The sequence below is a fragment of the Bacidia gigantensis genome (genome assembly GCF_019456465.1).
Source record: "Bacidia gigantensis strain McMullin 20006 chromosome Unknown contig_231, whole genome shotgun sequence".
NCBI classification, from domain to species: Eukaryota; Fungi; Ascomycota; class Lecanoromycetes; order Lecanorales; family Ramalinaceae; genus Bacidia; species Bacidia gigantensis.
This window is the reverse complement of record NW_025408598.1, coordinates 1,604,864-1,631,053: the sequence shown is the minus strand read 5'-3', so window position 1 is coordinate 1,631,053 and position 26,190 is coordinate 1,604,864. Positions and strand designations below refer to the sequence as shown.

The following is a 26,190-nucleotide window of genomic DNA, read 5'->3' as shown; positions in this document are numbered from 1 at the left end:
TAGCGTCTTACTTCAACCTCCACTACTACGAAGCTCTTTCCTGGCCACAAGATCCCTTCAAATTTAGATATCTTGCTGTGAGTCTTTAAAGTCCCTTGCGACTTAGGTCATTACCTTTCCATTCATGAAATACTCCTTCCGACACCTCTTCTAGCTCGCGTTCCCTATTCCCTCCGATTATTCACTTGATTCTTCGCCAAAGTTCAGTATTTCCACAAGAGCCTTTCCAGAGTACTTGATTCGCAACTTATATGACTGATAATTTCAACGCGAGCTGCAAATTAAGTCTTTTGGCGTCTTGCTCTTCTAAAGTACTCGCTAGCCGAAACATTAATCAGATTGAAGAGACGAAAATTAATCTTCTGTGACCTCGGAGCAGAGAGATACTCGCAATGACTGACGACAGAACAATGTTTGGCACCATTTGCGGTGGTCCCATCTCCGGTTTTGAAAGGGTATCAACGTAGCCCTACTCGATGTTCAGAGTTAAACACTAAGAGTAGCGTAGATCAAGACTAGAAACTGGTTCTGTGACTGCGTTCTACTTACTGGCAAGCGTAATCATAACGGCATTCTATCTGACATCCGATACGTCGATGCTGAGAACCTAGGAGGTACAAACTTTTTCATACACTCAACCAGCGAGGCCGTTGTTGCTTGCAACCCAAATGTATGGAGCCCGTTCGTCAAAGACAAGCCGCCCTTGTATTTTCCATCCCACGTGAAGTGTATGGTGATCGCAGAGGAGGTCATTGCTTCCCACGATAGCAGTGAGAGAGGGCAGAGAAGCTTGATGCGCCATTTGTGGCAGGTGCTTGAGGCTCGATGGAAGCAACTTGATCCCTTGGGCCGGGCTCCTCACAAGCTCCACGTGTCAAGTGGTTACTACGGCGCGTATAAGTTTCAAGAAATGGATTGGACACCTGAGAATGGCAAGGAGGGAGAGGCGAAGGTAAGCAGCCCCGGGCCTGTGCCTGCGAGATAATCTCGAATGACGAACGTTGGTATAGCTATTCGAATCTAACCCTGTCGAGATTCCGAGTCTGAATCGTGCAGTACTTTCGCACCTAAACCCGCTTCTGTCGGCAAACCCCTCATCAAATGATGATCCGGACGAGCCCACGATTAAGGGCCTATCACAGGCAATATCATCATTGCCCCCCGAGATCATTGCCAACATTACTGACCAGGTCACTCCCCTCAATAATCCGTCACTGACGCCAAATTACATTCTTGAGCCCAGCTACTGGCATGCTAGCCTTTTCAGCGGCACGCTTCTTCCCTATCTCTGGGACATTTCCGAAACCGAAATCTCAGAGGAAGACGGGACCGCTGTGGGATTTGACAAAACAGCAGACGGATGGGATTGGGAGCTTCTAGCTGAACAGCTTGCTCAAACATCCATCCACGAACGAGGCAAAGTATTTCACATACCACTAGGTCTTCGAAATCGCAGAAGGATATGGAGACTCGTGGAGGACATCCTGGGAACCGAGTTGTAAGTCAAATTGATGCAGCATCAGAAGCAACTCTTGCTCTAATGTAGACATGACTATACTTTAGATGCGACTGCCCTTTCACTCCACCACATAAACATATGGATCTAGCCATAGAGAAGGTCACTGGGAGCCCGCCGGAAAGATGGTAAGCCTTATTGGTAGATCATGGTTGTAGTTTCCAGTCGATCTAACCCCTTCAGCCGTCTGTGTCATCATCGACATGACAAGAAATGACAGCCTCATATTGAGCAGTAATGTCTAAGTGAGGGAGTATGCCTTTGTTATGTGTCCATGCAGTCGAGAGGGTCCTGAAATGCTTTGGGTGCTTCCCAAGATGCCGAAAGTTGTGCTTAGTCCAGACAGACATAGATGCAAGAGGGCTAGAAGTTACTAATAGATAGGACCACGTGACAGTGCGTCGCGCGTTGATGCCTCAATCGGATCGACGCGTTAGATACGAAGACGGCATAATTTTACCCCGCATACTGCAACCACACCGCCAGTCACCAATCTGGGCAAGTCCTTCGGCAACTTGTGAGTCACAATATGCAAGATAAGAACCCGCTCTCACCACCCCCTTTTACATTTCGTCAAAACAAATAGTCCCTTTTCCTCCCTGACTCTGATCTATCATCCTCAACCCCATCACCAATCCTTCATTCCCAATTCCCCTTTCCCCCCAGAAACCCCTGCAAAAATGTCCCTAAAATTCTACCTCGCCCCCAACTCCACCGCGACCTTCACAGTCGCCATCTTCGCCGAACTCGAGCACGCCCTCCACCGCCCCCTCGCGGAACGCATCACCCTCACCCTCCGCTCCGGCGACACCCGCACGCCCACCTACCTCTCGACCATCAACCCGAACGGGCGCGTTCCCGCCCTCGTCCATGACGGCGTCCCCATCTGGGAGAGCGCAGCAATTTGCATGTACCTGGGCGAACTCTTCGGGGTAGACGCAGGTCTCTACCCACCTCTGGGCCCGAAGAGGGGGAGGCGATGAAGTACATCGTGTGGACGAACGTGACGTTTGCTCCCGCGGGGGCGGCGTTGGCGGCATCGTTGCCGAAGGGGACGGCGGGGGGTGTGGAGGAGGGGAGTCAGGATGAGGTGAGCTTTGAGGAGAAAGCGAGGGTGGAGGCGGAGGGGAAGGCGAGGGAAGGTGTTGTGAAAGGGTTGAAGGTGCTAGAGGGGGCGTTGGAGGGGAAGAGCTACTTGTTGGGGGAGGAGTATGGGTTGGTGGATACGCATGTTTGGGCTTTTGTGAGTTATCTTGGGATTGTGGGGATTGAGATGGGGGACTATGGGAATGTGAAGGGGTGGGTGGAACGCATTCAGGGGAGGGAGGCGTTGAAGGAGGTTTTTCAGTGAGTGTGTCTCGGCCTTGCTAGGAACTTATGTTGTCGATGAAAAGTAATTCGAGCTCAATCGGGGCATTTTGTGAATTTGATGACTGTTGAAGACTAAGAAACCAGAAGTCGTGTCTTCTTGCTACGTATCCTCTTATTGAGCCAACAAGAGAAACAGGGGAGAAGTAGACCTGACGCAAGGTTTTGTGCGAGCTAAACGAGCTGTGCGTAGGAATAAATGCGATCTTAATGAAACTCCCATACTGTGACTTCTCTTAATGCCTTTTATTCAGCCACGAACAGAGCCAAGTATATTCTTTCAAAGGAATGAGCGCACGACAAAAAATTTGTGCTGCAAGATAATTGTATTCAGAAGAGAAAACTTAAAACACAAATGTTTTTTATGGCCAATTCAGTATTCAACCACATCAAGCATGCCATGAGCACGCTTATCAAAATACGTACTATTTGCATGGAAAGCAAATCATTCATGGGCCTCATTCCCGCCTATCCTCATCCTTTCAATCGAGGTTCATGTTCACCAACCTGATGGTCCAAACTTCCTAGTGTCGATGCGATGAATGTCCACGAATTAGATCGATTTGGCTGTATGTTGGTGGTCGGTCAGCGGACATAGAGGCAACGCGGGCAGAATAAGGCGGAGGTGGGCTTGAAATCCCATCAGTATCGCGCCTACGAGGTCCAACAGTCTCCCGTTGTGCTGTATTCTGATCACGCCTGGCACTTGCGACCAGACGAGTGCAACCAGGATCGCGCCGCTGCACCTGATCAGTATATGAGAGGCTTCTATTGGAAAACGCTTGACTTACTTCCGCCCTCAATGCATTTGCGATAGCATCATCTGGGTGCTTCCATGGTTTCTCAAGCCTGAAATCTCGCAAGGATCTGTTATGACGAGCATACAAATCCATGAACTCCTGTAAGGCGAAGCCTTCGTATCAGTCCTTACAAAAGCTACAGAAGTCTTGCCATTGCCAGACACGGTGTCGCTGTCGGCAACTGTTGATGCGCTTCGTCTTCTCCTCACATACACGATCAAATGTCCTTCGACAATTGTATGCAAAACTTTGATTAATAGGGTAGGCTGATCGAAGGTCCTGGTGGTTTTCGGAGCGTCTATTGCAGTCAGTGTTTTCATAAAGCGTTGAGTAGTCCAAAAGAATGGTGATTCATTTGACATGGAGGTCTCTGTCTTGAGTGATGTTGAGGCATGATGTCTAAGCTTTCTGGTACCAAATTTGAGGATAACAAGTAGGAAAGTATCGAACAAAAATTTGCAAAGGACAATGCAATAGCCATTTCATTGGCCGGCTGAATTTCATACCTCAGGTAACATTGGCCGTGAATGTTTTTCTTCCCTGGTGGTACAATGGATCCGAGTTCAATTTTTTGGTCTCACAGCATGTGCGGGTATGGGTGCAAGGTTCCTAAAGACCGTTCTTAGCTAATTGGAGAGCGAGCTCAAAATTGATAAATTGCCTATTTTTATTCTAGGCTACCTTTTCAAGAACTAGACATACTATCCACCAGTAGTACGGAAATCGATTGATTAGTCTCAGACATCCGATATTCGCAATTTGACAGGCTAGCGTCCTCGTAGACACGAGCAATTCGTCTTTCGCTTCGTAGATCGAGGATACGGAATGAGAGCGTCAAAACTTTTCGCCAATCACTAATAAGTTTACTATTGGTGCTACACCAATGTTTCTCGGTCACTTGAGCAATACTACCCAGCACTGGTTTTTTGGATGATAGGGAAAATACATGGTGAAGTTGACAATGTGTTGCGCATGAGCGGAATTCCTCTCCCACAACATCGGGCGGCTCGCCAGGAAGTTGAGTCAATCTCCAACAGGCTCAGGACGATTTGAAAACAATATCTTGTAATGAATAATCTCTGAAATCTCCAATTCGTCCTTAGCTGCGTCGTCGGACTTGTCGCGTTTTCGGATGACCGCAATGGGTTTTGGAAGCTTCTTCACTTCTCCAGTCATACGCTGGTGCTTACCAACGTAGAGATAGACGGTCTTCTGCCATGTACTCTCACTTGGCTCGTCTTTGTTGTACCCTGGAAAGACGAGCCGGCCGACTGGCGTTGCTGTTGCTCCTTCCAGGGGGGCGGAAGATTTAATGTTCCCTGGATTTCGACTATCGCCAGACCTGATGGCGTCTGAAGTACTTGTGGTAGTGGGTTCTGTGGCAATGATTTCGTCTGTGAAGTTGAAAGATGGAGTGGAATCGTCGGCATTGTGAATGCGTCGATTTTATAGTGGTGATGAAGAGCCAAGTGCACGGGATGGACTATTTAGGAAAAGCCGCTAGTGAAAGACTTCAGTCTGTGCCAATAAAACTATTGGTATAGCTACATAGTATATCGCTACCCTCTACTACATCCTTTCAGCACATATCTATAAATAAGAAGTCAGGTCTAATTTCGAATGTATTCCTATTGTTGTCGGCTTGGCAATGTATTTCCCCTTTTCGGTATCACACAACGTTGGAAGGCGATGTAGTGCAAGAAGCGGTAAGCAAACGAATGAGGCAGTTACACGCGTAGCCAGTCCAATGACCGTCTTTGTAGAACGTTGATTGGCTTGAGTTTGTGGATCATTGAGTTCTCGCCGCCTTGACACCCTGGTATAGCTCAAACGGTTCTCTTAAGTGTTCAAGCTCGTGTCATATCCTGTCCACGATTCACAGCAGTTCCACAATTCGAATCGAACCGTACTTGGGTCATCACTTTGCACATGCTGTCCGCGGTATCTTCACTGCAGCTTGATGAGCAACAGAGGCATTTCGATATGCTTGACAAGATCCTTGTCTTTCGATGACGGACGGTCGTAAAGTGATCGCCTTTTGATTTCTTCCTCGTTGCATCGCAAGATTAGAAGGTACGAGAGGGTCATGCATGCGTCGACCCTGATGTTTTTTGTTTCAACCGTGACGGTGAATTCACCGCCTGTCATTCCCGAGCTCTGCTTCACAGCCCCGCTAACTTAAAGTAGTCTTCTCGTATTTCAGCAACGCTCTTCACCCTTTCTAGTATCCACCTTTGCATCGTTCAGCTTGATAGGATCAAACATACAAGCCGCAAACCAAAAACAACAAAGACAGTAAACAGAAAGCTATTGGCAACAAAACAAGCTATTTCCGAGCGAAATTGCCGAGATCATCGTCTTTGAATCAAGCACCGTTGATCTGTGCCTTACGAAAGTCGGTAGTCACGCCTCCAGTGACTCAATTCAGAGCGGTCAATCTTCAAGCCAGGATTGTTACGTATAAGAAAGGTATTCCATGGACCACCACCCAGAAGACGAAGAGCACGAAGACGAGGTTTCCCCTCTGTGTACATACCTCCATGATCGTGAAGCCGCATCTGTCTGACGCTCGCAGCAATACTTACCTCGCGGCCCCTTCACACTGCACCATCAGCATTGCTCAAACGTCGTACTGATTCAGGTATCGGATCAGGTATTGCCTCCTTTCTCGTCCATTGATAAAGCTGACCAGGCGTAGGAGCCACCCCTGAGTTCCGGCCACAACTGCGTGTCGAAATTCCCAAAGGACCTCAAAGACCACAAACAAGCTCGTTGCCTTCAACTGCCCATCATAGCCATCATCCAAGACATTCTTCGTCTATAGCTGGTATGCGTGGTGCGCAAAGCTCTATTCCGAACCATTCACGCGCTATCTCAAACCATACCGTGTCGCACACTCAGTCTAGGACATGGACGAATCCAAAGATGAATGAGAGGGATAAATGGGATTACGTGAAGCGCAATCTTCACAAGATGGAATTAATCCATCGCTCTCCATACGTCCCGCATACTTTTCAGGGATGGATGCATTTCAAATCCGCTAGAGCCGGTGACGTTCTGAAAGAAGGGAACGAAAAGCTGGCTCGCAGGCAAAAAGACAATCGCTACGTTCTGTCCGGCATTGAGCCCGTCAAGATCTTGCCAGTGATGAAGGGTAAGACTTTCAATGACGGGCGAAGCCTGGTCTTGGCAGAGAAGACGATCTGGTCGCGACCTGATAAGCCGAGCCTTCTAGAATATCCAACAGCGCCGTGGCCTTGCAAAGAGGAAATGAGAGAAGAGGGGGATGAAAGGAACACCTCAAGATTTGGCAGATTTCTGGGCTTGCCTAGGCATCCCGGAAATGAGACCGTGAACTGGAAGCAAAAGAAACACCTGCTACCTTTGGAGTTCGATAATATCTGGCATTTACCGGACAAGGAGAGCTATGAACGTAGCAGAGAGGAGATCGATGATGAGACAAGGGAGCTCATGGAGTCTCTTTTGGGTGAAGATTTGTTGGAGGCGATTGATTCTTGAACTCATTGGCGACCGGAAAGCATTGACTTGAATACGGGGGCTCCCTCAGCTCGAATGACTTCCTGATTTTGGTGTCTTTCTCTCCACGAGAGGAATGGCTGACGAATTCGAATATTTGACTTCACACCTACCGCATCAGCTTCGCACGTGAAAGCATATTGTCGAATTCAATCAGCACTGGGGACTGCTCGTTTTCAATTCTCGGGATTTTGCTGGATCTGCAATTTTCGACACAACAAGGAGCCCACACTCTCCGAATGGTGCTGTCGGAGATAGCATTACTTTTATCGACATGCTGCTTCTTTGCCAGAGATTAGGCACGTCTCGATCGGTCCTGCATTCGAGTGAGGGACCGCGGAGCAGCACAGCAATATTTCGTTCTAACATTTCACTAAACATCGTTTCATTCGTCTCACTACTTGCGACCTCTGAGCTTGTTGAGAATGTCAGCAGAAGAAGGGAAAGTGGAAATGTGGGGGAGAGAATTGAGCTGAGTGAGACTTACGCTGAGCAAATGATATTGCACATAAGAAGCAACAGCTTATCGTAAGTAGCAAGAGCGTAAGAAGTGAAGAGCCTTGTACCGCATTTTCAGGAGGACAATTGGAGGAGGATTGGTAATGGACTGATGACATTGCAGTATTTTCACATAGGAAATCGAAGGGTATTATTCCGAGCTGTCCGGAGTCCTTTGTTCTTGTTTTGCACGCAATCAGTCCGTTCGTTGTCCTTCAACATCATTTGCTGGCCCATGTTTGTCTCAGCAAGATCCACGTTCTCCTACTAGTGATTTCATTGCAATCTATGAGAGTGAAGAGCTGGAGTTCGAAATGTAAGTTGTGATGCATTTCCGGTTGTCCAGGCAATGATCGCCCCTACAAATGTGACTACTGCATTGCGATTGCCATATTGTCACTTTCAGCTGAGCTGCAAGCGGCTTCTCGGGCCATTGAAAGGAGGTGGCAAGTGAGATGAGAAGTCAGATTGACTTATCGCACAGCATCTTAATTGGCTCATCTGAAGGCTTGGCAACCTTAACCGTAGAGACAAATCTTGTATACAGGACGAAGCTTTAACGACAGGACCCATCCATTAGAATTAACAGCCGGCCAATTGCTCTAATTGATTAAGATTTTCCAGCCCATGCTTTCATACTCACCCACTTTGACCTTGACCGTCTGTTCATGCTCAAGTCTAAGCACGAGGGCATGTGCAAAGTTTCACCCTTGATAGATTAAACCTGCATCAGCTCCCGGATATGCACCGTCTTCGACACGCCCTAGTGCGCCCTTTACATTCGCGAGACTCCATGGAAACTGATATTCGAAGAGGCTGTCCATTTGGATCTCTTGTACCAGACATTACTTTCCGCGCATTCTCATCCTTATGACCACGTGCTCATCAGGTGCAGGATATCGTTCTCAATGCCCAAACTAATAATACGATGCCCATACATATGCGAATGCTTTTTCTCGTAGCAAGAAAGCGGGTCTTCGCTGGAAGCCGTCTATTGGTGGTGGCCCCTTTGATCGTCATGGATGCAGACGCAGCATGATTCAACCAATGGCTTAATATATCAACCAACCTCTCGAGATCTGAGTCTGACATTGCATTCTGCTCTCCCCTCCCTCCTTCTTGCGATTTACCTTATCGCAGCATTTTCAGGCAAGATCCTTTGTCAAAGTCTTGGTAACATCTCCTGCTTGCGTTGGTCCAACGTAAACATGGGAGGTCAGCTAAATGCCAATCAGGAATGGAGGGTCACTTGATTGGTTTGCCGCCAGAGAGTGAATGCTTTGCTGGAGCCAACGAGCAATCAGTCTTCACGAAGACTTTCATTGGACTGTCTCATTTCAGCTGTGGGTTGTCAGATCCAAAATCCAGCAAGATAATATTCCAATCATCTCCGAAAAGCACCTTTAGAGACACGATCCAAGTCATGGGAGGTTGGTTCAATGATTCAACAAAAATAAGCCTGCCGTCCAGAGGTCGAGTCGAACGACCGTCTTCAGAAAAACCCGGGAACCGATTCTGTTAGTCCGATATGCTATCCATCTGCACCATCTGAACCTCATATGATGGGCGCTGATGCAACGATATATAATTGTTTTCAAGGCTAGACATTGAAGATCAGGACCGCAAGAAACAAGCAATTAGAGTGTGCATCGTCGCAAAAGCCTCGAAGGGAGGAAAAACCAGATCAAGAAAATCTTTCTCCATCCTCAAGTCAAATTCTTTCGTCAGTTGGAATTTAGCCCTCTATCATCTTCTCCTCCCGCTCCTCTCCAACCTTGCCCTCTCCATTGTCTGAGCTCTCTTCCCTCCATGGCCTCGCCAACCTCGGCCAAACCCTTTTATAAAGACTCACCCCCACCGCATCCATCGGATTGATTTTCCCATCAAACGTCGCCTTGAAATATCCATGTGTGCCCAGACTCTCCTTGATGAACCCGCTCCTCCCTCGTTTCGTCCACAATTGCAACGCCTTAAACCAGCTCACGTCTTCTTTGTTAAAGAACATGTATCGGATCGTGACGAGCTTCTTGTGAATTTTATAGGGGTGACCGGTTAGGATGACGCGTTTGGCTATGACACGTGTTGTGGATGGTGGGAGGACTGTGCCTTTGGCGATGAGGGTGAGTCCATTACTTGTGTCAGGGGTGGAAGAAGCGGCGGAATTGGTAGTTTGGAAGAAGAGAGCAGGAACGGCACCCCAGCTTACAGGTGCCAAAAATGTAGCCACGGCGGTCTGGCCTGGATGATGGTAGCGGATGAATTTATGTACGTCATTGGGGGTGTTGCCGAGTTGCGAGAAGAGAGGGTTGATGATGAAGCGACGAGGACCAATTTGAACGACTAGCTCGTCTTTGGATTTCAGAGGAGCCGGATGGGTTGATGGGAGAGAGATGCTGACGTTCACAACGCTACGTTTGTGTTCATGGCGAAGGAATGAGTAGAGAGAGAGGGGTTTTGAAGGATCGAGTGACCCACGAAGAGACAGAGGTATAGAGGATAGATGAACGTGGACTCTTTTGCCTGGTTGAACACCACCAATCAAAGCGTCATTGACTGCTTGCTTTCTTGCTCGCTTGAAGTCTGAGACAGGCAGGAGACGATTCCAATCATTCGGCTCGTAAGCTCTGTCTTCACTGTTGTCCCAAGGACTCGTCTTCAAAGATTTTAGGCCCCGATATTTGGACAATCGTTCACGAGCAGCAACGTTTGGATGAAGTTCGATCTCGTCAGGAAATTCCCGATCCTCCTCTGCCTCGTCTTTACGCGACCGTCGATACTCCTCAATTTGTGTGGCTTCTTGCTCAGGAGAAGGATCGATAAACATCTCTGATTGTGGATACTCGGATGTGATCTCCGTATGCTCAAGCTGGGGAGCTTGATCGAGACCTTCGGTGCCGTCTTCTGGTAGTGCTTGACCCGACGAAGCAATGTCTATTTCACTTCCCCCGTCCACGGACTCAAAATCGGAGCCAGAGTCTGATATATCGCCTAGAAACCATGCAGACTGATAGTTGGACGTTCCTTTGGGTAATCTCTTAGGCGGCGCAGTATGTTGATCCTCGTCTTCTGAGAAGTAGTGGTGATCATCGAGTAGCACACCTCTTCTTGTGGAGGTCACTTCAGACACAGAGAGAGCATCAGCATCGTCCATTGGCGCTTCATAAGGCGCAAGCTCGTTGGTATCATCTTGCTCAGGCCCCGGTACTTGCAAAATCTCTTGAGGGCTTTGGGTTTCGTCCACAGCCATCTGCTCAGCTTTCCGCTTCTTCGCAACAGGCAAAGTCGCATCCACGATCTTTTCTATCTGAAAATGACCAAGATCGCCCACCTGGACCAGTCTGTCCGCTTTCAGGCCTTTCCCTCTTACCACACCGGTCACCACCAATTCAGCAAAATCTGGCGATTGATTGGCTTGGGCATCCAACCATCGCACACTCTCGGCGAGCATCCAACTCCTATCCTCCCTCCACCTAATACCCTTTGGCGTAGTCGTGCATAAAGATCTGATTGCGTTCGAACACTCGCTATCAGAATCTAAACTGAGTACCTTTTCCTGCTCCGGGAAATACATCGAGATCCAGCTCGTCACGCCTTTTTGTATTTGCGCTTTTCTCTTTGGTTGTTCGATATGTTCAAGGCCTTGGATCATGCTCATTGAGTTACTTATGCCCTGTCCCTCAATTACCTTTAGAATCATCTCGGACTCCTCATTGGGCTCTTGTTCTGCTGACAAGAGCAAGACTACAAAGTCAGCCGCTCTGCACACATCCATTGATTCCAGCAAATGCTTCTTCACAGGTATAAACAACAGGTTCTGCTTAAATCTTTCCACCCTGACTCGAATCTGTCCTTCACTGATAGGCCACTGCGCCGTTGCATCTGCGCTTTCACTCAATCGCGCAATTGCTTCCGTCGTGTCCACCTGGGAGTCAAGTGGTACCACTGCCACGATCCGCGGTGCGAAGTGAGGTCCAGCAAAAACAGAAATAGATTTATCCTTCTGCTGCTGCTTAACATGACGGATTTGTTTCGCATGGTTTCTTCGGTCTAATTTGGACATGGCCTGTTGATGTGGCGTCTTCCGCGCTCCCTTTACCTTCGTTCCGTCTATCTTCCCTTTGGCAATTTCTTTGATCAAAGATTTCGTTGCATAGCGGGACTTGAATGGTTTGTGGGTATTTTGAGAAGAGCGTCTGTGGTGAAATGGCTCAGAGGCCATACTTGACGAGCCGGCTTTGAAGCGGTACGCGAGGGATGAAGATGAGACCGTCATGTCGATATTATGAGGACGTGAGATAGTAAAATGCCCGTTCTGCAGTATCCTGAATTGTGGACTGGAATTTGTAGCGAGTGCGGCACCGCTTCCGCAATTTCTCCGCAAATATGGTCCTCGGTGGAGAAACTCATCTTACCTCCTCATCTTGTCTCTACGACTGATGACTTTCCAATATATTGATTAAAATGTCTTTCTACGATGAAATCGAGATCGAAGATATGACTTATGATGAGGCAACTACACTGTATACCTATCCATGTCCATGCGGTGATCAGTTCGAGATCTCCCTTGATGATCTAAGGGACGGGGAAGAGGTTGCTGTGTGTCCTAGCTGCAGTCTACAGATCAAGGTTATATACGATTTGGTATGATAGAAGGCTAAGAGATTTCCTTCTAGACGTGGCTAAAAATATGTTAGGATGATCTACCCAAGGAAGGAGATGGACAAGCCCAGTCAGCGCCGGTTGTTGTAGCCATTTGAGTAAGGCAAGCTTAACCAATTTATGCGGCCTCCGTTTTCAAAAAAAAAATGAGCGTTCTCGGCTCGAGGAAACGACAGGGCTGTAGGTGGAGCATATGGAAACCCTGAAAGAAAAGCTTTTAGGGGAACGGCAACGTGTGGGACATTCAAAATTGATTATGGAAGTCATATTACAACCGAGATTAACGAAAGACGATAACATGCATGGAGAACAGACCACCGCTTACATCATATCACCATTCGACGTCCTACAGCGATGGGATGCAGAGCACGAAGTCCTCCAGGGCCAACCCTTTGATGACTATCTTCTACTCCTCATACTCTGCAGCACCAACGGTCTCTGATTCTGCACTGGCAAGACTGATTTGCTTCTCCAAATCATAAGTTGCATCCAAAAACCTTCCGCACAGAATTTTCGCCTCTGACAGGCTCGCGAGTGCAACAAATGTGTCTGCGGGCAACACCGCTCTATCAGAATTGACGGGCAGAAAATCTTCCTGTAGCCATTTTTGCAGCTCGGGATTCTTTTTCACTGCCTTCTCGTTCACCGCACCGACCCCGATACTAGTCTCATGACTCATGCAGGGATGGACCGCAAACACTTTAATGTCCTTGTCCTTCAATTCAAGGTGAATACACTTGGAATATTGCGACTGCGCCGCTTTTGCGGCGCTATAAGCTGAGAAATATGGCAGCGTCAAGGTGCCTCCAATCGCCGAGACGACGTTGATGATGGTGCCGGAAAGGCGAGTCAGCATGCCTTTGGTAGAGCTACCGTCCTTGAGTACAGCCTGGGTAAAAGCCATTGTACCGAGCATAGTCGTCTCCATCACTTTCCAATGCTCCTCGATATCAACTTCATGTTCAAGATCGGAGATATGCGATATCCCTGCACTATTGATCAAGATATCCACCGGCCCTAGTTGCTCCCTTGTTTTATTGACTGCAAAAGGAGCAACCCATGGATCTGTCACGTCTCCTGGGATTGCAATAGCCCTGGGAGCAAGTTTGAAGGTTTCGTTCTCTTGGGCACCGCTAGCTGCAGCATCATGAGAGGATTGCTTTTCGATTTGCGCCACTAGACTATCAAGGTCTGACTTTGTGCGAGCAACGCAAGCAACACGCGCTCCAGCTGCTGCGAAAGCTAGAGCGGATGCCCTTCCGATACCTTTACCTGCGCCTGTGATCAAGACAACCTTGCCTTCCAGCGAGTCATGGAATTTAGAAGGTGCGATAAATGGATATGTCGTCGTATAATGAGGAATCTTACTGGATTGAGGGTGAAGCTGAGTGACTAGGGACGCCATTTTAAAACATTGATGTTGTTTGATTTGACAATGATGTTCTGCGTCGTTACTGAACGGGTTTTTAAACTAGAAATATATTCTGCATAGCGGTTTGCATCGGCTTTCCTCTTCGGCCTAGAACAAATTTTCTGTTGGAAAAGAATTGTGCTCGTCAGTCAGAGCGTGCATCTGTGTCTTAGCCGTTGACGTTCCTTGTATAAAAAGACACATTAGCTAGTCAATGCTTTCAATCCTTTAAACCATATTTATTATGCTATCCGCTATGACTGCCAATATCAACATTCAGAGGACTTAGTTCACCATATCCTACGCCATCTTCGAGATCTCTTCAAGTGGGAATGCCTTTCTCGCAACAATCAGATGGTTAATGGCCTCTCCCCAAAAGGGAGGCCCGGCCCCAGCTACCTGCACCAAGCAGAGGTTTCTAGTTTAATAAACCTATGGTCAAGTCACCATGGATCTTCGCCTTTAGCTGAATCTCGACATCGAGATTCAGTTCCAGCCTGAGTCTTAATTGCTCGTCACTGCCCCCATCATCTCCTTCTTCACCCTCACCTTCGCCTTTCTTCCCACCGCCAGTGAGTCCACCGAGGGTCTTGCCGACTTTATCTGTCGCGCCACTGCACATGGCCACCCATTAGCACTCGTCATCTAAACGTCGTTTTTCAGAAGGGTCGGTAAAGCTTACCCAACAGCATCACCAGCAGTATCGGTCACTCCACCAACCGTATCCTGCACTTTATCGACAGCCCTAAACAGCAGTCGTCAGCATGGTGCCCGCGCAGTTTCCTCTCGCAAAAAAGAGAAGAAAACGCAAACTCACCCCCCAGCAGTCTCTCCAACCTCATCAACAGCATCTAACGGCCCACCACCTCCTTGCTCCCCACCCTCCTCCTTCTCCATCGTCTGCGGCGGCTTGCTCCCCCGCTTCCTATTCCTATTCCGCCTCCCACCCTGAGGAGGCGGCTGACTCAACTCACTCTGCTCGGTATCACTCGCGGGATTCTGACTCCTACCCCGTCCCCTGCTCTGCCGTCGCTTACTCTTACTCTGAGAGCGCTGCTGAGCACCGGCGGTGGCTTGCACTTCCTCGCCCCCTTCCCCCTCCCCCTCCCCTCCCCCTTCCCCACCTTCAATTTCCTTGGGCTTCTCGGCGGGCGGCTCGTCCTCGGCAGATTTACTGTCCTCTGCGTTCTGTGACACTTTCTGCGCGTTCGAGCCGCCTTTGCGCGGACCGAGTTTCTGCGGCGTGCGTTTTTGTTGCTGCGTTTGTTTTGAGGAGGCGCTGCCACCGATGCCACCGGATGCTGCTGCTGAGCCGGAGCCGGAGGCGCCGGCTTGCATTTGGGATTCGGACGTTGCAGTCTGTTCTTCTGCCATATTTGCGTCTTTGGAGGGTTTCTTTTGGGGCGTGGATGGTGGGGTGGGTTGTTGCATTCACTTTCACTAAGGATTTTGCAAAGATAAGAGTGTTGTTGAAGGCACGAACGTTGTTGGGGTATTGACTGGGCTATAACACGGTGATGATCAAGGGGCGTGTGTTTGCTTGGGGTTTTTGTGTTGCACCTCAGCAAGGAAGGAAATGGTACGACTGCGTCATGTTTCCTGCCCACGAATTTCCAGATTGCCTGGTTCGGGTCGTCTTGCTGCAGGCCCCTCCATTTGGGCCGCGGAGGGTCTGACCTGAACAGGGGCGGCATAGCGGTAATTGGAAGCAGTTTAGGGGCATGTCATGGGGGCGTCGGGATTGGATGCCGGGCGCAAGGATGCTGCAAGCTTCGCACTATCGTAGATCATCTTAGACACATTCGATCTCACATACATTTGATAGCATTCAATTTAGGGTGTTGATGGGCTTCCAGAGTATCCATGAGTCTTCAAAGGAGGAGACCATGGACTTTACCAGCACCGTGGTACCCATGTGGATTTTCTGGGCATGACAGTCGCCACAGGGCCAGAATCTGGGGACAGACAGGGTGTGGCGGAAGTCTCCACAGCGCTGGGACTTTGGCAGTTTGACCCGAACCGGGCAGGCCCTGGACAGTTTCGCTGCGCAATGACGCAGTGAGCGCCTTTGGTGATGGAACTGACAATCGTACCATAGCAAGTTCGACACTCCCCTTAACAGCCACTTTATCGTCAACTCATCTGACGGCTGTCTTACCACTTCGTGAACTCATCCTTCCACACTCACCGCACAAACCCCTGAATCATCACCCAAATTGTCCCTCACCTTACCCCCCAGAACCTTCACCCAACATGTCTGACAGCGAACCTACTACCCCAAAGAAAGGCCCACCCCCGCCCGAATCCACCGACACAGACGCCCCAGACTCAGACGCAAAACCCCGCTCCCGCTCTCGCTCCGCCGCGCGCCGCCAACGCCGGCAAAAGGCCCAAAAGTCTGCCAAAGCCTCGCAGAAAGAAAAGCAAGCGGAGATGCCACCCCCAGAAGAGGACCCGGAGGCGGAAGAAGCAGAAGCAACAGCGGGCGCAATGCAGCCCTTCGAGCACATCGGGCCCGACAGCACATCCATGGACGGACCAGTCACGTACTCGCGGGCGCAGAGGGGCGAGATCCCCATGAGGGAAGGCAATCCGAACACGGCGCTGAAGACGGGGAATCCAGCGGGCGCGGGCGCGGGGGATATGCAGCCCGCGAGTCAGGTGGGGCAGATGGCGCAGCAGGGGAACGCGGGGGAGAGCGACTTGATGAAGCAGGAAGGCTTGAAGTTGAGGCTGGAGCTGAATTTGGATATCGAGCTGGAATTGAAGGCGAAGATTTATGGAGATTTGACTCTGGCGCTTTTGTGAGTACATGTCCTTCTTTTTCCCCCGTGGAGTTGGCGTTTTGGGGCTTCAGGGCTTATTCTAATAGGTGCTGATAAGATCCTAGGGCCTGATCATGGTATGGATTTTCGTCCCAGTATGTGGATTTTGGCGAGTCTGAAGTTGATACCCTTCGCTGGCTAGCCGAATACTGAAGGGTGTTTTTGGACATTAGTGTTCAGCAATGGAAACATTTCCTTTTGACAGCAGATATATGAAGCGCAGCCAAAAGATAATTCGATATCAATCATGCGATCTGTGGTCAGCTTGTACTTAATATTTCATGCCTATATTATGCATAGCGGTGTCAATTTCCTAAATTATCACATGGTGTCCTAAGCTACCTTGTTGAAGCGTTTCTATTACAATCCTGCTACAAGTAATAGCCCATATCCAAGACTAATCACAACAGCGAAGCAGATCAGACTACCCGGTACACCTCTTGAGATGAAATGTTTGACCATTAGATAGCGTTGTCCTGTTTGCGAGTCTTCCATCATGATAGCAGCTGTGAAGTTTTCGTCAACCAACATGGTCCAGAATCGTGGAAGAGAGGAGACTTACTCATGTTAGGAAACCCACTCGTAGGCAAGGCCATAGCAAATGAGCACATTAGGGCGCTCCCCATCACAAGCAAATTCGGATGCGGTTCCGCCATCCCAGCTCCAACTTGGTGCACCAATGGCAGGATGATGAGAGCAGCAACCGTGTGGGATATGAATGTTGCAACAACCATAATTAGAGCCGCAAACACGACTAGAACACCATAAAGACTCATATCCGCCACTTTCTCTGTTATGCCGCCGGCAATGGTATGCAACAAACCAGAAGAAGACACGGCTTTACCAAGAGATAGACCACCAGCTGCCAGGATTATGATGGTCCAGAGGAAGTTGTTGAAGTCTTCTTTTGTCAAGATTCCAGTGCCGAAAAAGAGGACGATGGGAATGATGGCAACGATTCCCATATCTCCGAATACACCTTCTAGTTGATGCGTCACGCACCATAATATAATCGTCAGGATGGTGACGCCCGAGATGAACCATTGCACGCCGCTGAATTTGTCTTTCATTGGTCGAATTGGCACAATATTAGTTCCTTTTCCGGGCTGAAATGTGATCAAGAGGAGAATCCAGATCATGATGAGGGAGACAATGCAGACAGGCAGGGCGATGAAGAACCAGATTCCCCAGGAGGGTTGAGGACGCATATTTTGCAAGGCAATGATGTTCTGTGGGCTTGCAATAGGAGATGCTGCACCTCCAAGATTGCAGGCAAGAGCAATGCCTAGGATGAGTGCTTTGCTGAAATTAGAGTCCGTAGGGAGATTTCGAAGAAGTGGCTTCAATTGATTGTAAGCATGTGAGAAACCAGAGAGGGTTCAACGTCTTACCTGTATGATCGAGAAGCATAGAACAGGTGATGCTACATTGCTGATCCACATACTGAGGATCAGAGCAACAAACATGTTTGTGAGCAGAACAGTCCGGGGTCGAGTGCCTGCTTTGCTAAGAACAAACGTGGCTAGGAATTTAGCTATATGAAATTTCGAGAGAGCAGCTGCAATAGTAAAGCCTCCAAGAAGGAGCATGATGACTGGCGTCCACATCGAAGCAAATACATATTTGGCGGCGGCCGGAGGGTCCAGTCTAGCGTGAGGCTTTCGATCTTCTCGGACAACTTGGAGGACGACGCAAAGGAAAGGAACGAGCATTGACGTGACGAAAAGAGGGATGACCTAGCCCTTGTCAGAAAGAATGAGAATCCGAAGGACTGAATTACCTCTGTCGCCCACATCAAACTGACAAATATCAACATTGCAAGGCAATTCTGCTGCTCTGGCTTCTTCATGATTGGCACGATCAAGAGGACTACAAAGACTGCGAGGATGACGACCAGATAGAAGAACGTCGGATTGAAGAGCCATGTCGGGCATCTATATTTCCCAATTGGCGTGACAAATTCCTTGGTGCTCAGCTCGTCATGCTCGTCACCCTGCAGCCTGACTTTTGCTGGATCTTGATCACCACCGAGTAAGGTTCTGCGCACGCCAAAGTTGGCAGCTTGCGCTTTCCTTTCTATACCGATCATCTCTCGCCACACAGTGTTGCGTTCATAAACGACATGCTCTCGTAGATTCAATCGTAATTCTCGCCTTGCCTTGGACACGTCGCCATTAGCAGCTATGTCTGCGTAGATTTGTTCCACTCGCTGAATATTTTCGTCGACGTGCTCCATGGTCTTCATGCGAAAAGGATAGGCCGGTGACACGCTATCTTTCAAGTATTGCTGCTTAAGACTTCGGTCGAGTATCTTGTCGTATTTTTTCAGCACTTTAGTAAAGCCGGTCTTATTCAATTGTATGAATGATTTCAACTCGCACAAAGACACATACAGATTGATGGTGCGCTTTTTCAAGGTGACCCCAGAAGCAACAATGCCACTGTATGGCTGATCATGGTATTCGATGTCGTCGGCAGCCTGCACAGTTTTCCTTCTCGTAAGTGGCAGCTCTCTTGAAGATCTCAAGTCGTCCACGCTCTGTCCCATGTTCACATCGTATGTTTTTCGGCGGTCTTTGAAAAGTGCACTATCGTTCATTGCCGTCCTTTCATTTGGGTCCTCATCACTATCTTCCTCTCGCTCTTCTATAGTCGATGCGCTCATGGTGCTGGTCCGCCTTTTTCTGCCACTCATGCTAAATCTTCCAAAGATACTTCCACGACGAGGCCTACCAATTGATTCTGCTTGTCCATCATACTGATTAACGTCAATACCATCTGATTCCGCTTCGAACGTTTCCCCATCTTTGACCAGCCCGCCAACTTCGCCATAAATCTCCAACTCTTTCAACTGATAGAACGAACAGATCTTTTCCAAGTCTTGATCGAGGGAGCGTCTGAAGACCGTATCAGGATCATCCTGATCAAGCAGAGGCGAGATCTCGGCATCGGGGGCTTGGGTGGAAGATTGATTGATTGACTTTTCAAGCTGGTATATTCTACGCAAGTGTAAGCCAAGCCCTCCTGCTTTTCTTTGGTTCGTAACAGGAGCCGCATAATCCCAGGGAAGAGTCAACCCGAGCCTAGTATTGTGAAGTTTCTTACAATTTCTTAAGATTGCTATAGTTGATGTAATTACCACTCCAATCAGGGACAGCATTGAATTGAATACTGTGAGAGAACTTCATGTTTTCACCGCGTTCAAGACTGAGGAGCACACGCTCAGCTCTCTGGCTGTGCCTTATGCTCCGAGTTCCATTGTGAGGGTGTAGCTTATGGCCACGGAGCGGCACAAGCTCTACGGAGGCCGTCTTGAGTGTCTCATTATCATCATGTGAGAATCGGCAGCAACCGTAAAGGATCCGAGTTACGTGCGTCCGATAGTTCTGAGTCCGTCTGCCACATGCACCAAAGCTAAATTTGATTGGTCGGGCTTCAGCCACCACAGCCACAGCCCTAGCCCTATCGATAAGACGCTCAAGGTCTCGAGTCGACTTAGAGTAATCCTCAACATCCTCATGCAAATAATGTCCTCACTATCTGACCTAAAGGATCCATAATACGGAGGGACCATAATATCTGGATGAACCATGTTTGATAGACCAGACCTGACCTTCTCACCATCATGATCAACGCCGTCCTTGTCTTCAACAACTCTGGGCAGCCACGCCTAACAAAATTCTACACCCAGCTGGTATTTTCGATCATTACTTCTTGCCGGCCGAAGCCCAATCTTATGAGTACTCATAGGATACCAGCGTCCAGCAACGCCTCATCTCCGAGATCTTCGCCCTCGTCGCCAATCGTCCAGTCTCCGCCTGCAATTTTCTCCCGTTCGTGGACAACATTTTCCTACTCAACCGCTCATTGTCCCTCTTAGCTAAATAAACATCCAGTCTTCCCCCACTCCTCCAACCACCTCCCTCAGCGGCCCAGTCTCCCTCGGAACCCCACAATGACACCCCCTCCCTCGTCACATACCGACACTATGCGACCCTCTACTTCATCATGATCAGCACCTCCACCGAATCTCCCCTTGCGCTTCTCGACCTCATCCAAGTCTTCGTCGAGTCGCTCGACCGCCTCTTCGAGAACGTGTGCGAGTTGGATCTGATCTTCAATTTCGAGACGCTGCATGCAGCACTGGGGGAAATGATAGTGGGCGGAATTGTGGTGGAGACGAATCTGGATAAGGTGGTCAGAGGGGTGAGGGAGCAGGGAAAGGTGGCGAAGAGACGGGATGTTGGGGGAGTGGGGACAGGGACCAGTTTTGCTGATGTGGTTGGGGCTGGGCTTGGGGGAGGGTTAGGGGGAATCTCGAGGTGGAGGTAGAGGCAGGTGTTCAGGAAAGTGAATGTTAATGTTTGATGAAACGAATATCCATGAAGGGATATGATCTCTTCGCAACTTCATCAGTTCAGATTGTTCGATGATGCTCACTAGCAATATGTCCAAGCATCGGGATGTATTTTGAAAGCTTGGTCCGAAAGTTTGGCACCTGGCGTGGAGAAATGATTTGCAAGCCTTGCTTACCTGAGGATCCTGATTACACTCTTGTTTGATCATTGCACTTATTATACGATCCTCTCATTACACATGTGTGCAATGAATGGATCGTCGAGTTACGGCTCTGATCTTTGGAGAAGTTCTTCTGCTATTTTACCTCAGTGAACTAAGATATCTATTCAACCCTCATCTATGCCAGCAAGTTCGTTCTTCATTCTCAATAGTTTTCCCACCTGATCGAACTCTTCAAACAAGAGCAAAATCAATACCAAACATCGTCATTGCGCCGGGACTCATCACGCCACTTTCTTGTCGCACAATGATACCATCTAGGGACAAATTATCAAGTCTTAGTACTTCTGCTGGGGGGGGTGGGGGTTGGATTCCAGGGTCCATATAGCACGAAAACAGAAAAAGGCTCACGCATGCAAGCCCGTTCGGGCTCCACATTCTGCAGCCTGTGCATATTCGTCAACCTAAACGGGCCGGAGACGTTTGCGGAGACAAGTGGAGGAGGCATGCAGGGTGCATTATGCAGGCAGGTTGCGAGAACGCGCGTGCATACATGATACAGCCGCACCGATGTAGTCAAGGCAGAGGAGGCTGGTTGACTGCCGTATCTAAGGTGAATGGAATCAACAGCATAAGAGTGTGGATTGACAATTGCACTAGACCTTGAACAATTGATCGATTGATCGATTAGATTTACCATAAGCATTTTACATATGTCCAAAAATAAATTATGTGAAGCCCATAATGCATAACCCGTATCCAGTAATTCGTATATACAAATGCTGCCTTTCCTGGGCTTTTTCGCAACGTGCCATGCATAACAGAATCTTCAGCGTTTACTCCGGACCGTAATAGAGAATGCTGAATCCGAAGAGTGAATATAAACGTTGCTAGGACGGAAAATTTGTGAGGTGAGGTGACAATGTCGCAAAAGAAGGTGACGTGAGTGTTAGGTTTCGAAATCCTGTTAATAACTCAGGAGGAAGCGAACATTCTGAAGAATGCGCAGATCAACGGTGATTCGCTGATGCTTTTCGTTCTCGTACATGGTAATTGGTGACATCTCCTCTCGCAAGTCAGTGTTTCGCAAAAACCACTAGCAAGCATCACCAACAGGTTCGTCCCTAAGGGAGAGTATAGCCGTCGGAAGACCGATTTGGTGACTGTTTTCACTCCTGCGAAGGTTAGGTCTGTCGGCTTTTTCGAGTAGACACATGAGACGGCATAAGTGCGAATGACGGTGCTGTTTCGAGCTCCTTATACTTGGTTTGCACATACCACGGTACTTTGGGTACGCAAATTTGAAGAAGTGAGGAATTGAATGTATGTAGAGCCTCCAGGCGGAGGACTTCTTCTGATTTGGAGATCACTCCATTTTCTTCTCCTCTTCTTCAGGTCTCTTCTGGCCATCTGGCGAGGCTTTGATAGGAACAGGCTTCCTCAGGACTGGGCCTTCGGTAGCATCCGGCTTAGCTTCAATGCCAGACGCCTTCTCGGCATCTGCAACGTCGTTTGCCGGGTCAATTTGAGTGACAATTGGAATCTCGCCAGTCTCGGAGGCCTTTTCTACCTCTTTTGGGCTGTCTGATGGCAGACTCATTGGGACCGCTTGTGCGAAATCTTTTGCTTCCCTTACAGTATTAAAACGACTGAGAGGCGCTGACTCGTCGCTTGTTGCTTCTTGAAATCGCGTCTGCCAGGTGTCACTATCCTGCCTTTTCACTAACGGGCGATTGCCGCCTGACCAACTCCGTGCAGGCAACGTGGAAACCGGGCTGTCCGTAAAAGTTGGGCTCGCCATATTCGTATCGGTCGGAGACATATGCGGTAAGACGGGACTTTCAATCGAGTCGTCACTTCCTTTGCGATAAGACTGGGGTCGTGAGTCATCAGAATTGTAGCGTTTGTGAAAGTTCCCGATTCCTAATCCATCGCGGGAGAAGCCGGACTCGGATTCAGAAGAATCCATGCGGTAGGACTGAGGCCTTTCTTTAGCGGGCTCAGGTGATGGGTTGGCGATACCACGAAGACTTGGAGAAGGTAGCTCTGCACTTGGATCTGGAGTTGGAAGCTCTGGCTTGTGGAAATGCTCTGGGGAGGATAGCTCTGATCGAAAATTGGAGAGACCGGGAGATGGCAGCTCTGACCGTGGCTCAGGAGTTGATAGCTCTGATCTTGGAAACGGATGGCCAGGAAGCTCGTGTCTTCGAGATGGACCTGCCTCTTCGCCCATCTCTTGCATGTTGTTGGGTGGTGTCATTGGCCCTTCATTGACGCCTATGCTGTACGGAGGCTTCTTATGCTCAGGGCTATCCTCATACGAAGTACGTGCCGTGGAATCGGAGGTCTCTTTGATATCTTCTTGAGGGACTTCCACGTGTTCGTGGGCAGCCTCCCTTCTGCGACGGCTCCGTCTGCGCAAGCAGAGCCAGGCTACTACAACTATGATGATACCGACAATAGCTATGGCGATGGCGAGACCTGCAATAGCGCCTGTCCCAATCTTATTTGAGCCGCCGCTCTTAGTCTTAGTAACTCCCGTTGGCGCGGCCGGGTTTCCTCCCGTATTATTTGCGTTGATCGAGACGATATGACTCGGAGCATTTGAATCAAATACCGCTTGCGAGACGGTGAAAGTTGACTGCTCGTAATTCGTCACCATATACGCCTCCTGGAAGAATGTACGGCCAAGGGTAAATGAGCTGTCGTCCGGCGCCCTTTGTAATGGAAAATATCGCGAATTATTCTTTACCAAAGGAGGTTGAGCAGTCAGGTCGAAAGCTGCATAAGGCAGCGTCACATTAGCGGCTGACCCACCACCGGTAGCCGAGTTCGCCAGAGAGAATGTGACGGATGGGTTGGCCTTCACTAAATTGTCATGTAGGGTGTCATTCACCAAGTAAAGGTTACGGATTGGGTCCCATGATATGCCAAAAGCTTTCTCAAAAGCGTCACAGGAAGATTTTGGTAGCCAGAGATAGGGAACCGTCGAATCTATCAGAGCAAGGACACCTTCCTTAAGCAACGATGTTTCGCTTGTCCCATCTGAGTATGATATTGCTTGCAAGCCAACAACTAGCTGACGGCTAGCCGTTGAAGCGAAGGTGAATGACACATCGTTTGGTTTGTACCTTGAAGTATCATGGCCTCCAAGGGTCAAGCTAGCCTTTCCGGCCTCTTTTTCTACTCCACATTAGCGACGTTAGACCCCTGAGAATTGGAACACCTACGGTATGGTGCACCGGCAGTATAGCCCCACGACAGGCTCGGGATCATGTCCTTCTCCTTCAAGGAACTCAGCAGTGATGAAGACGAATCATCTGAGTTCGTGAAGTTGACGGTCTGAGGATTGAGTCCGAGGACTCCGAGGTAGAAGTCGTGAGTACCGGTAGCAGCGATGACTTGATGATCCATTGTCACGTTGTCACCTGCTGCTCCCTTGAGTACCACTGTGTCAAAACCATATGTGCCATTGTTTTCATTCCCACCGTAGCCGAGATTGGCGGCCTCATTCAACTGGTACAAATCTTTCCTGAACCAACTCGATGATTTCTCGCTATCGTAAAGACCTCCTCTCGCCTCAGTACAGTTTGCAACGTCATCGTCGGTGCAGCCGTTTGTCGAAATTGCCCACGACGAGGGCTGTTGGGTAGAAGGGACGAATTGGAGTGTTTGCGGTGGCGTGCCGACATCAACGGCGAAGGCTGCCCATGGACCATCATTCCCAAGACTACATTGCAACAGCGAAATCAGTAGATGCGACCGGTGACTGTAGATTGACAAGTTCTCAACGAGCGAGTTCAGCTTACAATTGCCCGCTCGGTTCCACCACGATGGGCGCTGGTTCAGTAGGCATCTTCACCCCACAAAACGACGATTACAATCCAAAGTCCCCGCACGTTGATAATGTGACTATTGCGACCGTGGGAGAGACGTTGTTCAAGCAAGAAAAGAAAATTGCAGAAACCCCGAGTGGAAGAGTCCACTGCAAGAGGTAGGGCAGCAGCGGTGAAGCACAGACGTGGGACCCGCAGGGCTATAGCATTAAAAGGTTATGGTCCTTTACATGCATAATAATGTCTCCGCGCTAAGTTTTAGATATTAATAAGATCTCGAGAGCATGAGGAAAACAAGACAGTAGAAGGCACGGCAGTCAGCGGATGAGGCGTCCATCTCGATGTGGTGCTCTGATGGGTAAAGCCGATGAGACTCAGAAGGCCATCCACGCGGGCGTAGAAGAATCGAACAGTCTGGAGCTGCGGCATTGACACACTCGCCCAATAATCCGTGGGTGGTTTCCGCAACTAAGCACAAAGCGGATGGCGTCGATGCATGTCAGGTCGCTCGCATATAAATACCTGCCGATGTACTGTTGCGACTGGCACAGCACCTCCGCTGTTTGCAGCAGAGCCATTTGATTTTCTCATTTCCATTTCCGATCAAAATCAGATACGTCTTCGTCGCACTTGTCCCAGCAGTCGTCCAGACCTTGCGATCTTCGCAAGTGTGCCAGTCCGCCGGGTGGTTTGCGTCGCATGGTTGCTTGCTAGGGAGAGCTATCTTGCATGTGGCTTGAGATCTGCTGCCGAGATAAGAAAGGTCTCTTGACTTTCCACCAGTGAGGCCGAAGGAGGTGTAGGATGGGCTGCCTGAGTTGGATGACCGACCATGGAAAAGTCAAAGAAGAGGTGAAAGTCAATAAATCGGGGTGGAAATGGGTGAAGTTGCAGGTCCAGACGAGCGAGAAGGCTGAGAATGGAGGTTAGCAGCAGTTACCAGCCATGCAGCGGAAGGGTGAGTAAGCGCTAAGGATGACCCCGCTTACCCCACCGTCAACGACTATCGACGCAGCATCTGCCCAACTTCTGGTCTAAGGATTGTGCCAACTAGACGCTATCATCCTTCGCTCTGCACGTCGGTTGCTCTGACCAAGCACTACCCACGCTGAGAGTCTGGTGCAATTCACGTGCCAATGAACGGTGTTTGCGAATACTGTGGCCTGCATTAGTCCCTTTCACCTATTCGCAAACACTACTCAGCCTGCTGGGATGGATTCAC

General features: G+C 49.1%; 10 protein-coding genes and 1 non-coding gene across 11 annotated transcripts; 3 read left to right on the top strand and 8 right to left on the bottom strand.

The window, feature by feature from the left end:
- Nucleotides 1–392: 392 nt before the first annotated feature.
- Nucleotides 393–1,502, top strand: KY384_004489 (uncharacterized protein; the record flags this gene model as incomplete). The annotated part of the gene is made up of 3 exons (XM_044812994.1): nucleotides 393–455; nucleotides 509–952; nucleotides 1,011–1,502. The coding sequence occupies 3 exons, from the start codon at nucleotides 393–395 to the stop codon at nucleotides 1,500–1,502; spliced, it is 999 nt and encodes a 332-aa protein (XP_044670414.1).
- A 1,906-nt stretch (nucleotides 1,503–3,408) lies between these two features.
- KY384_004488 (uncharacterized protein) lies at nucleotides 3,409–4,046 on the bottom strand (the record flags this gene model as incomplete). Its single annotated transcript, XM_044812993.1, has 2 exons — nucleotides 3,409–3,630; nucleotides 3,816–4,046. 2 exons carry the CDS (start codon nucleotides 4,044–4,046, stop codon nucleotides 3,409–3,411), a joined length of 453 nt encoding a protein of 150 aa, XP_044670413.1.
- A 661-nt stretch (nucleotides 4,047–4,707) lies between these two features.
- KY384_004487 (uncharacterized protein) lies at nucleotides 4,708–5,114 on the bottom strand (the record flags this gene model as incomplete). Its single annotated transcript, XM_044812992.1, has 2 exons — nucleotides 4,708–4,869; nucleotides 4,914–5,114. 2 exons carry the CDS (start codon nucleotides 5,112–5,114, stop codon nucleotides 4,708–4,710), a joined length of 363 nt encoding a protein of 120 aa, XP_044670412.1.
- Nucleotides 5,115–6,609: 1,495 nt separating this feature from the next.
- Nucleotides 6,610–7,203, top strand: KY384_004486 (uncharacterized protein; the record flags this gene model as incomplete). The annotated part of the gene is made up of 1 exon (XM_044812991.1): nucleotides 6,610–7,203. The coding sequence occupies one exon, from the start codon at nucleotides 6,610–6,612 to the stop codon at nucleotides 7,201–7,203; it is 594 nt and encodes a 197-aa protein (XP_044670411.1).
- Nucleotides 7,204–9,182: 1,979 nt separating this feature from the next.
- KY384_004485 lies at nucleotides 9,183–9,273 on the bottom strand. The gene has a single exon. It is a non-coding gene; the product is annotated as a tRNA-Val (tRNA).
- Nucleotides 9,274–9,454: 181 nt separating this feature from the next.
- On the bottom strand, nucleotides 9,455–11,992 carry KY384_004484 (uncharacterized protein; the record flags this gene model as incomplete). Its single annotated transcript, XM_044812990.1, has 1 exon — nucleotides 9,455–11,992. One exon carries the CDS (start codon nucleotides 11,990–11,992, stop codon nucleotides 9,455–9,457), a length of 2,538 nt encoding a protein of 845 aa, XP_044670410.1.
- Nucleotides 11,993–12,784: 792 nt separating this feature from the next.
- On the bottom strand, nucleotides 12,785–13,783 carry KY384_004483 (uncharacterized protein; the record flags this gene model as incomplete). Its single annotated transcript, XM_044812989.1, has 1 exon — nucleotides 12,785–13,783. The coding sequence occupies one exon, from the start codon at nucleotides 13,781–13,783 to the stop codon at nucleotides 12,785–12,787; it is 999 nt and encodes a 332-aa protein (XP_044670409.1).
- A 306-nt stretch (nucleotides 13,784–14,089) lies between these two features.
- On the bottom strand, nucleotides 14,090–15,163 carry KY384_004482 (uncharacterized protein; the record flags this gene model as incomplete). Its single annotated transcript, XM_044812988.1, has 4 exons — nucleotides 14,090–14,184; nucleotides 14,237–14,403; nucleotides 14,472–14,534; nucleotides 14,607–15,163. The coding sequence occupies 4 exons, from the start codon at nucleotides 15,161–15,163 to the stop codon at nucleotides 14,090–14,092; spliced, it is 882 nt and encodes a 293-aa protein (XP_044670408.1).
- Nucleotides 15,164–16,042: 879 nt separating this feature from the next.
- Nucleotides 16,043–16,597, top strand: KY384_004481 (uncharacterized protein; the record flags this gene model as incomplete). Its single annotated transcript, XM_044812987.1, has 1 exon — nucleotides 16,043–16,597. The coding sequence occupies one exon, from the start codon at nucleotides 16,043–16,045 to the stop codon at nucleotides 16,595–16,597; it is 555 nt and encodes a 184-aa protein (XP_044670407.1).
- Nucleotides 16,598–16,974: 377 nt separating this feature from the next.
- On the bottom strand, nucleotides 16,975–20,172 carry KY384_004480 (uncharacterized protein; the record flags this gene model as incomplete). Its single annotated transcript, XM_044812986.1, has 6 exons — nucleotides 16,975–17,120; nucleotides 17,177–17,954; nucleotides 18,006–18,350; nucleotides 18,395–19,613; nucleotides 19,720–20,129; nucleotides 20,152–20,172. 6 exons carry the CDS (start codon nucleotides 20,170–20,172, stop codon nucleotides 16,975–16,977), a joined length of 2,919 nt encoding a protein of 972 aa, XP_044670406.1.
- Nucleotides 20,173–22,498: 2,326 nt separating this feature from the next.
- On the bottom strand, nucleotides 22,499–24,988 carry KY384_004479 (uncharacterized protein; the record flags this gene model as incomplete). The annotated part of the gene is made up of 3 exons (XM_044812985.1): nucleotides 22,499–24,315; nucleotides 24,363–24,862; nucleotides 24,942–24,988. The coding sequence occupies 3 exons, from the start codon at nucleotides 24,986–24,988 to the stop codon at nucleotides 22,499–22,501; spliced, it is 2,364 nt and encodes a 787-aa protein (XP_044670405.1).
- Nucleotides 24,989–26,190: the final 1,202 nt, after the last annotated feature.